Here is a 13,452-nt window from a genome sequence, read left to right on the forward strand (position 1 = left end):
AACAGATGTATAGGGGAGGAATTGATAGAGCGAGGGGGGAGGGTGATGGAGAGAGGGACGGATGAGAAATATACTTTTTCGTCAAATGGAACTTGAAAATTAGTCAATTAGTTGTATAAACTAAAGTGAATGTAACGCATTGACGATATTAATTTGATTTGTAAATTTTTATCATTATTAAAATTATTAGTAATAGTGAGCAAAAAAACTCATACTTACTTACTTGCGCTTGTACCCATCATGGAGTATAGTGAACGAGAACATAAGTGGGGAGGAGCAAATGTTTTTGAACACAAAATTAACGAAAAAATTACAATGGTTGAGATCATGATTCATTTGAAGCTAGACCACCATGGAAAATTTGGAATCACTGGATGGTTGTTTCGTCATGTTGTTGGACTCCTCAGCAAAATAATTAGTAAAATCTGAGAATTATATAGTGAATACTTAATTTACAAAATGTCAATCAATTGTCTCAAACGTGATTGTTTCTTTTTTAAATATCAGTCATTTATCTTAGACTTCAATGTTCCTGCATTCCCATACCAATTGCTTTTTCTTCCTGTTCTTTCTTCCTCGATCTTCTTGAGATTCTGCTGCCAGACATTCTATTCCTGATTGACGTTATATACTACTGATGTCGATATAAGTAGCACACACCACAGGAGGAGCATAGGCCACTCATCCGCATTCTCTGTCCTGGACAAACCTTTCCAGTTCTTTCCAGTTGCTATTCATCCTTCTCATATCTGCTTACGATTCCCAACGTAGTGTGTTCTTTGGCCTTCTTCCTTTTCGTTTCCCTTCAAAATACCAAGTTAGCATTTATTTGTAGCTCTTCTAGGGCTGCTGTCTTTCGCAAGCCCGGGTAAAAGAGGAGGGTTGGGCATGGGGTCGGCGTCCTTATCCTCTAGAAATCAATCTTGCTAAAATGGCGTTAATCAGAATAAACAAATTAAACAAGAAAACTCATAACAATGATGGATGTGAGTACATCCAGCTGATGAGCCCCAAATAGGATGAAATGCAAGTCCTGGATTCTACTGCTAGCCACTAATCATCTCTGCTTAATCAGTTATATTCTAGAAGTCGTTTTGATAGTAAGCGGGGAAAAGCCTGAATACATTTTTCCATTCAGTCAAAATCAAATGACTATCCAAAAACGCCTAGAGAAGCGACGAATTATGTCACATTGACTGAATAATCACCTAAATTTAGTGTGTTCATGGAAGCTTTCAGAATGTTAGGGATATCCATAAATACCCGAGTTTCCTGTACATAAACGAACCATGGAAGTCAAGATTGTTTTCATATTTTTCACCTTCAACTAGAACCCCTTAGTTATTTTAACTTCTTAATAAATCAAAAGATGTTCTTATAACAAAAGTACATCATTATCATCAACAATAACACAGGACTGAGGAGAAATGTCCAAATCTTTTACCTTATTTCTTATCTAGTCCAATATGCAGTTTATATTTTGATAGCTTAAATTACGTAATAAAACATAAGTATATATTCATTACAGTAAGTAGCTGACGAAAAAATACCTTTCCAATGCAGTATAAAATGAAATGTATGTTAGATTTCATGAAGTTATTTATCAAATCTACTTTGGGAGATAGTAATCAAAGAATAATGACACTATTCAAACTTTATTCAGATTATCCTTTTACAATTAGATAAAACAGTTAAATTTGATAAAATTACAATTTTTAGGTAATCAAGTAGTGAAATTTAACAGATCAGAACTTTCTAAATACATTTCGTGTTAGAAGTGCTTTAGAATTGACATTTACCAAGAGGCTTTCTCTAAATTTGAATATTAGGAAAACTGACTTGGTATCACATTTTCAACGTAGCTTCAAAGAAGATAATGTAATCATTATTTCTATTATGCTGAACGCATTGATCTACATAGTTTTCGTTTGAACCACTAGACATAATTCCCACGCTAATCAATCTAAACTGCCTTATAATTTATAGTTCGCTTAATAACTTTGTATCACTGATTTAGACTTTGTTTTCGGAAGTACAATGCCAGTTTTGGATATTACGGAAATATACGTCGGAAATTAGTTCAGAATTAGTTTTAGAGTTATTTAACGATCAAAATAATTCACTGTACAATGATGATCGGTATTTTCTGATCTACTACCACATTTAATAAAACGAGATTTATTTCTATGTTGTGTGTATCGAATGAGGTACAATCAAAAATTGACTGAAATAGTAACTGTTAACTACTATTTGCAAGTAAGGTATCCTAAATGTTTTGAAGAGGAATTAGTGTTACCCATAATATTCGAACCTATTTCATTTACAATCGATTGGTCATTGGATAAAAATGATCAATGTCATAAGTGTCAGAACCTTCTTAGTGAAGATAGAATTCTAACGATTAGGTAGCTAGATGGCCATCAGTCAAAGTGACTCGATATCGCATGTACTATGTTGACAGGTGAGATGGTCGTCGGAAGTAGTCGACAAGAAACCTTGTTTGACCTAGATTTCATGTTATTCGACACTCGTCAGAAAAGTGAACCTATAATCCTGAGGAAACTGGTGCTCCCTTGAAGTTCCGGTCCTGTGTTGCCCAGCTTCAAAGTCACATACATTACCATTGAGCTATCCGGGCCGTGACTGACCGCCACTAGGACCGAGATGTATTTACAATAGATTGACCTCAATATAGTAACCAATCATGCATGTTGGGTCAGCGCATTGGTAAAGCTGGGTGACAAGGGATCGGATCATCCAGGGAGCATCAGTTCTATCAATACTACACATGCACCTTGCTAACGAATGCCAAATAGCACGAAACCTAGGTCGCCCAAGGAATCCTGTCGACTACACCCAACCACCAACTTACATCCTGTTTCACATATGTCACAGGCAGTCAAAGATTTCACTATCAAACAAACATGACAGTAATTTAGTGACTAGGATACAGGAGAATTCCTTACTCCTACATTTTTTGACCTGATCACATGATAGTTTCGTCCGCATTCTATGGATTACAGTATATTTGGAGTATCTAAATCTTTAACTTATGGATAAAAAAATACAATTTATTTAGGGCTTGGTCGATTACTTTCTGTATATGTTTGAGTAGTTATTACTTGTTGAACTGTTGAAGTCTACACGGGTGTAAAATATTGAGTTCTAGTTAAAAGACAATGAGTCAGTCAATGTGTACACGTTTTTTTATACAAGTACTGCTATTTTATTATGACATAAATATCATCATCATTGTTATTAGTTCGTCAACTGAACTTGTACTATGACGATGAAATCACTAACACATAACAGAACCGACATTTGTTTCACTACTTATTATCTAACATCTGAGTACTTATTCGTCATCAGACTACTTAGGCATTACAAACCTAAAGAGAAAAAAAACAGAGTCCATAAAATTGAAAATATTAATTTTTACTTAGTGTGTATGTGTGATTCATAATTGGGTCTGACTGGGTTTTTTTTAGTTAAAAGCGAATAAGCTGATGTTAGGGTTTAGTGTTTTAGATAACATTGATTTCAACAGATCTGTTTTAAAATACACGATGGATTCAAATCGATAAAAATAGAAGTATGGATCTGTGGGATAGAAAAATTCAGTTGATTTTTAACATTAGACAAGTCTGCACACATTGGTTAGAAATATTCCTTAAGGGAAATATAAATAACGTTATAAGCTATAGCTAGACATTCAGATAGTTAGATTTATGTGAAGCTATAAATAGTGAAGTTGGGTATAGATGTAATTTAGTTATACATATTTATCGTTGAAAAGAAAAGCAAGAAGCCGTGAGCATTAGAGTTCAATCCATGTCACATATAAGACAGTTACCCACCACGAACAATAGATGAAAGGTTGTGAGAGATCATGGACTGATTGGAGTTAAATATTAGAAACACTGAATGCCGGTTTAGTGGCCAACAGGTCAGGTGTTTGCATGCGAGACTTCAAGTTCTGGGTCCGACACCCCTACGCGGAGTCACGGATGCGCACTGCCGAGGAGTCCCATACTAAGACAAGACGTTCATCCAGTACTTACAGGTTTTCAATGGTGGTCTGGCTAAGAGGAAGTCGTTATTTAAAGTACGAAAAGTCTACAATCCCCAAAAATCCTTCATAGTAGAGAAAAAGTCCTAAACTTCTGTCGATCAAATGTGTCATAGTAAGTTTATGACCTTGTTTAAATTTAGACAATCCAGTTTAATTTTGTTAGTTAATCAACCCCTAAATTTTTCGACATCATACAGTGGTTTCCCATTATCATTTGGTATTTTGTCAAGCCAATAAAACACAATTAGAATTCAAAGTGACTTGAATCTTGGACTGTCTATCTCTCTCTTATTTGTTTACAACATACAGTTTAATCTATTGACACAAATAACTAATATTAACAAAACAAAAAACACCTCCAGAAACTACTGCTAATATGACACCAAAAAGAGAGAAAGTCGAAATTACTCAAAAATTGAATAAATTTATTTCATAAGAAAAGCAGCAACAAAATTAACCAAATGTGTATTTTATATGCAGAAATAGAGTCAGGAGTGGAATAAAATATAGATATATAAATAGTAAAACAAACATTATATATACGTACATACTTTGATTATATATGTACTAAAATAAACTTTAATTCCATTGACAAAAATACTGCAAAAAATTATTGACAACATAAAAACAAAAACGTTCATCCTAATCTTTTTACACCTTGACTGAATACATCTATTCTGTAGGCCAAAAAATACCGAATGTGCTACTACAATCTGGAGGTCAAAACGTCAGGAACAAGAACTAATATTCAATAAAAAATCTTATGCTATACAGCAATGCCTATGGGGAATAGAAAAGTTGGAATGTGGTGCAGAAAACTGGAAACATTAATAGTACTACTAATAATAAAAGAACATAAGACAGATAAAAGGACTAAGGCAATAAGATGAATGATTAATCGACATGTAGAAAAAGCGTTTTCATCTTTTTTTAATCATGAAAAAAGTTCGAAAGCACCGTACAAAAAATGAACCATAGTTCTTAATAGAGAAAAATAATAAGGTGAGTGGTTGGTAGGTTGGCTTGTAGTAAGAAAATTAAATGAAAAAAATATAAAAACTAAGATGAAAAACTGACAGTGAGTAATCTCGGGGGAAAAATACTGATTCAATAAAGCTCAAAGGTAGTAATACATTTCAAAATGTGCTGTTTCAAGTACTTCGTTTCTTTTTCTTCTTTTAGAAAAAAAAATGAATTGAAGTAAGAGAATATTTGAAAAAAAAACTAAATAAACAGATGGAAGACAAGAGGAAGAAGACCGGTAAGAAAAATGTACTAAATATTTTCTAGAAATTAAGGAATGAGTTTGATGAAAAGAAAAAAACAAAAAGGATTAGTTTGTTAATTTTTCTTTTCTGAATCAAAAGGAAAAGATTAGGATGATGTACTTGTAGAAGTTAGTAAATATGGTAATGCTACTTGTACTGTTGATGCTGAGGCTGAGGCTACCATTGCTGCTGCTGATGATGTTAGTGGGGATTGTGATATGATTGCTGTATTAGTTATACCTTGGATAGTGCCAATTGTACAACACGACTGTAATTGACGAATAGATGATAACATATTTTGATGTTGTTCATTTGATAAACTAATATCAATTGATGGTAATGTACCATTTTTAATTTGCTAATTGCAGGCAAAAAAATATGGAAAATTATATGCATGAACAATGAACAAAACTGTGTATTTAAAATAGATGTATTATGACTGACATTTATGTTTCATCCTACTAGGAGCTCATCAGTTCAATGGACCCGTCATATCCTACTGTTGACGTTTACAACAGGACTTGAACCTAATGTATTTCATCTTAAACTTGTAATAACCAGCATTGTTACACGTCTACTTTTGAACAAACGAATTATTTCTAACCTTCCGAGTACTTTTGTCATTTATATTTGCAACTTTGAACATGTGCATGTAATCGTAAATAAGCGTCTATATGCTCACTTATATCTTTGATGTCTCTAAGTGTTAAATGACGTTCTAATTAAATAGTTAATAAGCTTACCATCTTTGATTCAGCTTCTCCGCTTTGCATTTCTCATCGTCTGTCTGCACAAAAGAATATCTGAAATAAATTCGTCCAAATAATGCTTATTTGACTTTTTACTACCGCCATTGCTAAAAAAGGGGGTCAGCTTAAGTAGAATAAATGATGTCAAACTGAGAATTTGTATACATGGTTCATTTTCCATTTGTTTATGATGGAATCGGATAAAACAGGTTTAGAAACACTCAACATGTTATTCTCTGAACTACCTAGTTCGGATAATGATCAACTCGTTCAACAGTTAAGATGCTTAAATAGTTATTAGCAAGGATTAGAACTATACCGTTTAATTTCAGGATGAAAATTTCGAGTCCAAATGTGGATATCAATACTGGGATACAAGTATACCCAACTGATGAGTCCAAAATAGGACGAAACATGTGTCTTGAATAACACTGCTTGCCAAGATCCACTTATTGTAAATAACCTGTGACAAAATGGTGATAATGAAGTAATCCACATAAGACTCATATTTACGAAGATACATTCATTGGAATTTAGTCTTTACTATCAACAGTGTGATAATTCAAACCTATAACAATATACTATGTGGAATAAATGATAAAACAGGTGATGGGGAATGTGACGTAACAACATGTGAATTCATCTAACCTACTGTATTAACACTAGCTTACTGCTCTGTGATTATCTAAACAATTCTATAGACATCTACATAAGTTAGTCCAACAGTCAGAATTTTTTATGATGTAAGTTAAGGAAAACATTAGTTTAATCTATGGGGATTTTGAAAACTTATCACATAATTTATTGACACACAAAACCACCTAGAATATTATTGCATAAATCTGTAGAGTGTAACATTTGATAAGTCTCATGATAGGGCAGAAAAATATCAACTCTGGGATAAAGGTACATTCAGCTGACAAATAACAATTGTCTTATCATATACTTCAGCGAAATCATTTACGGTATTGTGGAAATGTGAAAAGAATAGGTTCTACTATACTACTTATTAATTAGTATCTATTTATAGTTTCGATAGAATGTAATGAACATTTTACTTCGATACAAAATCAATCAAGAGTTAGGATTTTATCGTAAGACAAAAGAACTTATTGTTTATTACGTGAATCTGAATAATTGCCACATTAACTAATCTTTTTGTTAAAATGATCTGACTATATCTTTATTGACTGAGGTGAATAGGTCATGGTTAATATAATTTACTCCGAAGAAGTGGCTTGTATTAATTCACGAAACGTCAGAAATACTATTTTTATACTCAATAAGATATAACAAAAAATGTATTTATAATTAACTTCAGAAGTTACGATTTATAAAATTAAGTAATACATAGCAAACTGCTGCTAAATATAATTGCCATTAGACAGGGAGACGGCCGCCGACACCGAACTTCTAGGGCTGATGAGACTTTCAAGATAACCGAAGAGGTCAAGGACCTCATCTACTTCATTCCTTATGATTAGAATAGGCACTAAAAAGCAGTGTTTTGCATTTTAGCAAGAGGAATACATCCAAAATATCCTTGAGGTGTTACTAAGCTACTTCCATCATTCTTTTTAATCAGGACTACATTACTCTGCACGCTCTAATTCATTGAGACATCCTCCAGGTAGAATACCTTTTACAATTCCTTCTTAAAATTTTGACAAATCTTAGCACCATATTTTTGTTAGTCTTACCATATCCAAGCAGTGCACTGAAGAGATTTATAATCAGATACCAGCAACCTACAGATACCTTCTATTTTTATTCGCCATTCATGGCTGTGAAGCAATATAGAGCAAAATCCTGAGTAATGTAGTTCCTCCCATTATTAGTTAAACAATAAGTATCTTCCTTGTAATGTTATAGGAATGAAAATATCCAAAATATTTTTAAAGTATTCATCATTGTACCGTCATCATCATCATACGCGGCGTAGAACCTAACACATCTATGCAACGGTTGAAGTTGTCATATCATGTTACCACAGCGAGTCGGATTTATTTTAAGACGACTACTTAAGTCATAGGAGTAGTAATAGTATCAGTAGAAGTAAAAAGGTTAGGTATGGAAAAAGAAGAAAAAGGAATCAGGTGACTTTGGGACTCAAATTCTGGAGGAAGACAAGGAGTGGATCCGTTTTAGTCACTGAGAACGATTCTGAGCCGTATCACCTGAAGTCTCTAACAATTCGTTACGATAATTACGCGGACCCCGGTCAGGTAGTCTACACTTTTCCACATATATCAGTCCAATTGTCAATGGCTTCGTATACTGGTATCGCGTCTAGGGTTTTGCAGCCCCTAGCTTTAACTTACACTAGTTAACATCTCACGTCGACGTAGGTGGTGGTTGAGAATACGTTATATACTGATATAAGTAAATTCATAATGCAGATTTAACATACTGACATATATATTTTGCAAACTGATAAATAAATTACAAAACTTACTGATTGACTTCCGTAGATAGCAGTTGATAATTGACGCGTACAATTACTGCCAGTAAATACTGTATTATGATGTGATGGATTAAGTATTGACACGAATGTATTTGTTTGATGATTTTGATGTAAATTATGTTGTAAATGTGTTGGTGACATTTGATGCATAGAATTCGATTGTCCTATACAATTAGAATGTGAATGAAATTCTAAAATTGGTGTTAACGTAGCATATGGTGATAAACATGAACCATTCATTTGTGTATTATTATTGTTGTAAATATTAGTTAATTGTTTTCCAACTTGTTGAGTTTGACGACTGATTGGTGTACCATCATAATTTATAGACTAAAATAAACATAAGATATTTTAAAAGGAAATATTATGGTAACGTAATAAATACTCCTAGTTTGTAATAATAAAATCGGAGAGCTGGATTGCTTTTTATAAGTAAAAACACTATATTCATTAGAAGCAAAATATTCAAACAACCATAAACATTGGAACATGATATTAGAAACGAAATCTCTTGACAATTATAAAACACACACGAAACTGCTTATTTATAAATTAGTAGATACAGTAGTATAGACACAAAATAACTAATTTTAAACAAATAATTACAGTTATAGTTTGTATTTTCTTTGTACAATTTCAATACATGAAAAGTCTTATAATAAAAAATTAGTGAACAAACAAAAACTTTAGTACACAGATTACAACAACTATTGACAATGTTTTCTTCTTTTACCAACTATTAACAACATTTGAAGCGGTAACAATTGAATAAAACAATTGAATTTTTTTGTTAGTAAAACGTCACATAAATATTAACTTTTTTCACAGATGTAATTCAACTCCAAGTTATTATTATTATTATCATTACGATTATATTAATCAAACGCTGAAAACTAACAGCCTACCTCAGCTGACTCCAATATACCGGATGAATGTGTACTATGATCAGTACTGTAATCACTAGTTGAATTGCCAGTAAATGGCGAACTGGTTTGATGAAATAACATCACTTCATGACTAGACCCAGTGAATGGGCCATACAAATAAGTTGCATTTGTTGCACACTGTTACAATTAGATAATTTTTTTGGTTGTTTTCATAAATCAAACATATAAAATAAAATGATAAAGATATTAATTAATAATTAAGAAGAGACAAAGTTTAATTATACTATAAATATATTACATATCCTTATATACACGTATAAACTGTAAAAGTCTTCAAAAATGTCATGTAAACAATTTAACAGAAGCTTGTTTTCTCATTGAACAGATTGAAGTAAAAATACAAAACAAAGAAGTAACTACTTATCATATATCTTAGAATGAAATGTATTTTGTTAATAAGCAATTTTGAATAATTGTTACACAGGATATACTTTCAAAAAAAAATTAATAACAGTTTATTTTCGGGACTATATTAAATGATTACAGATTATTCATCTTTTTTAATTTTCTGCACAGTTTCTACATCATATCGTGGTTTTTTTATTGGTTGAGTAAAAGGTAACCCTACCATATCATCATTTAAATGAACAGATTTTGAAAATTCACTTGTGGTAATATCCTCCTTTTCTTTTGTCTTCATCTCTTTGATTGAATTCATATTTGTATTAACTAATGATGGTGAATTAATTGATGCTGTAGCTAAGGCAGCTAATGTTGCTACTGTAGTCATATCAAGATTCATATTAATCTCATTATCAAATATATTTGTATTTGGTTGCTGCATAACAGTAGCAGCAAGTAATGCTGCAGTGGATGCTGTTAAAGTTGAGCTTTGTAATAATTGTAACGTTGATGATAAATCGCCAAATGATGATGGGTATAATGATAAAGTTGAATTACTCACCTGTTGAGGAAATTGAAGATTTGGATTTGATATTGTTGATGTTGATTTAGTAGCACCTATACTTGAAGATGTATCAATAGTGAACATGTTAGATTGAGGATTTGTTTCCTGAATGGTATTTTGAGATTGTTGTACACCTGTTGACCAATGCCAATTAGTTGGATGTTGAGCAGCAACAGCAGATTGATTCTGTGTGATTGTTGATGTCTGATTAATGGAATGCTCATTGTTTACATGTGAAACACTATGAGTTACTGTTACAGTAGATGATTGTTGTTGATTTTGTTGGTTATTCTGAGCTGGATTTTGTGGCCACTGAACAGCAGCAGCCATAGCAGCAGCTGCCGCCATTACTGAGGGGGTTGAATGAGATTGCGGATTAGTGTTATTAACACTGACATTGACTGGTGTTATCTGACCAACAACCGCAGGAGTTAAACAAGAAACAGCTCCTGTTTGATGAAACTGTTGATGAAGTGCTGCCGTTACAGCTTGCTGTGGAATATGTGTATATGGCGATATGGCGGCAGCTGGAGTTGAATGTAAGGGAGGCAAGTAGAGAGGTGTTCCTCCATCCGGCTGTGGAAGTATCATTGTGGCATAAGGAGCTGTGGTCTAAAAATGATTGAAATTAATTCCTATTACTATTATTACAAAAGACATTTTATTTAAAAAAACTAAACAACTAGGAAAAGAATTCTCATGAATATATAAAATAACAAAGGTTACTAGTATCTTATCCTATCTACTTCAAACTGCTTATTAGAAAAGAATTACAGTATAGCTATCAGTCAGTTTCTAGCAATCAAACTAATTAGTCTTGTAATTGTTGAAATAAATATTATCTATAGTGTTAGTAAGATGTTTTAAGAGTCCTTAATTAAAATAGAAATTGCACCTTATAAATAATTCGTTGTTATGGAGTTTCAGAATTGTCTATGATGAACACTGTTCAGAGTAGTAACTGTATTTTAGTAATTCGAAACTTAAATATCAGTACTACTACACGTGTTTTGACGTTCAACAAAAACGTTTATTTCAAAAGGTTTACAGTACGTTAGATTAAAGTATACTGCCTAATGACTGAGCATGCTCATACAAACTGTACATAATTAATTAAGCATTCAACAATTTTCAGTGTATTCACTCACTTGAGTCAATATAGGATACTCTTGGCCAGGTAAAGGGAATACAGCCACACCATTTTGAAAGCTATAAGGAACTGCACTTCCGGTGAATAGCAAAGTTGTTGTTAGGTCTATATTAGAAAAAAGAAACAAAATGTTACGAATGTGCAAACTTGGTAACAAAATAGTCAAATAAATTAAGAACAGTGTACATACCTGGACGAGGAAATATTTGTTGCTTACGAATTGCATGACCTATGTTGAGTTTACGGTCTTTGAAAACGAGTGTTTCCGACTATAATAAGAATGCTAGCAAAATATTATACTAACCTCGTTCTTGATAATTTTTTCAGCCATTTCCTGACTTTCGAAAGTAACAAATCCATAGCTCCTATTGAACACACATGATTGTCAGTAATAAAACATACCCTTTAGATGCCCCAAGGCGATCATTGATAATTTTGACATCTTTTACTTGGCCAAAACTTGAAAAGAAAGACTTAAGTTCTTGTTCGTTTGTCTAAAAGCTAAATGAAAAGTATGATTCAAACCTACATTTGATGGTATTCCGCCAACAAATATGCGGTTTGGAATAAGGGTACCAAACTTGGGTAGACTGGAAGATCCAGGAGTTAATGGATGACAGAAAGGAATTAAAGCGTTCTCGGAGATGAGTCTGTTAGTATGATCACCCGTTTGAATATTGATTCCAGACTAAGTCAATGGTAAATGGAGGCACAGAGTTGAATACCTTACAAATGCTAGTTTATATTAATTTGAAGACTTTATGGTATTCAGTCAAAACTAAATAAATGTGCACAAAGAGATTAAAATCCACCTCGTTAAACAAGTCAGTGGCTATCCGAACCCAGTATCCACGTAGATAATGCTTTGTGCATTTGAAAGGAAAAGTATTGGATTTGAGCCTCAGTGTAAAGACAGACACTAAGGCGAGAATAGATTCAGCCGATGAGTTCAGAAATAGAACGAAACATTTTCTAGTTTTCACTGTTACCCACTTTTCAACTCTAGCTACAGATACTTGTCACCTAATGCTATATCAATTCAATCTGCACAGGATGCATATATGCTAAAAAGAGACCGATTAATTGCAGTCTTCAACATCAACGAGACGATCCAAACAACCCTTACAAAGAAATACGTAAATAAGGTTTTTAAGTCTGATATTGTAATAATTCTTTTGAGCCAACTAAATTGGATAAACAATCAATTCAATGTTATAAAACCAAATGTCCAAAACACAAATTCCGCACTTAAACCAATTAGTCATTTTTTTACTTTAAGCTTTAAACCGAATCCTCACTACCTAACAAAAAATAAATTTTTACAGGAAAAACTAGATCTTGAGTCCAATTAATACTTAAAAAACCACCCATGGACTGGGTGACAGATTTTCGTGTTGATAATGATAGTCAAGCTATCAATTCATTCAAAATATTCAAGCCCATATATTACATAAACGACAGGAAGCTCATAACCTACCATTTTTTTCTTGCAAATAAAAGACAAAATCTATGGCCTCAAAACGAGTGGTTCCAAGATCAGAATCAAATAAAATGGGCAAAGACTTTTGTCAGATTAATCTAATTTCAATTTCGCGTGGGCAGAGGGCAGTTGTCATTTCATCTATTTCATATTCAAATTATTATTATTCAGATTAAAGTTTATTTCATTGGTTCCTTTATAAAGGGCCCCTCCAATTATTTGAAGCTGTGCGTTGTATGTCTATAAAACGCTCATTTAACAAACTAAAATATAGTGGGAGAAAATCGATTTGAGAATATCACTTGTGTGAAATCAATCCACCATTAATCTCATTCATAAGGATTCGAATTAACGTATTTTATTGGTTGGAAAAGAATTATAGAGACGAGTTCAACAAGTGCTCCTGAATATCATG

The 13,452-nt window shown here is 32.8% G+C and overlaps 1 protein-coding gene across 2 annotated transcripts; it reads right to left on the bottom strand.

Moving 5' to 3' along the window:
* Nucleotides 1-4,393: 4,393 nt before the first annotated feature.
* MS3_00009614 (uncharacterized protein) lies at nucleotides 4,394-13,110 on the bottom strand (the record flags this gene model as incomplete). Of its 2 annotated transcripts, none has more annotated exons than XM_051218007.1 (10): nucleotides 13,035-13,110; nucleotides 12,087-12,245; nucleotides 11,960-12,051; nucleotides 11,862-11,922; nucleotides 11,748-11,826; nucleotides 11,556-11,662; nucleotides 10,405-11,019; nucleotides 9,459-9,617; nucleotides 8,545-8,883; nucleotides 4,394-5,698 (listed from the first exon to the last, which is right to left on the bottom strand). In XM_051218007.1, the coding sequence occupies exons 1-10, from the start codon at nucleotides 13,035-13,037 to the stop codon at nucleotides 5,447-5,449; spliced, it is 1,866 nt and encodes a 621-aa protein (XP_051064440.1). In that variant the 5' UTR covers nucleotides 13,038-13,110. The 2 variants fall into 2 exon arrangements, with proteins under 2 accessions (XP_051064440.1, XP_012793874.2); XM_012938420.3 differs by having other exon boundaries at nucleotides 5,447-5,698; nucleotides 10,069-11,019.
* Nucleotides 13,111-13,452: the final 342 nt, after the last annotated feature.

Source organism: Schistosoma haematobium, chromosome 7 (assembly GCF_000699445.3).
Source record: "Schistosoma haematobium chromosome 7, whole genome shotgun sequence".
In the NCBI taxonomy this organism is placed as follows: domain Eukaryota; kingdom Metazoa; phylum Platyhelminthes; class Trematoda; order Strigeidida; family Schistosomatidae; genus Schistosoma; species Schistosoma haematobium.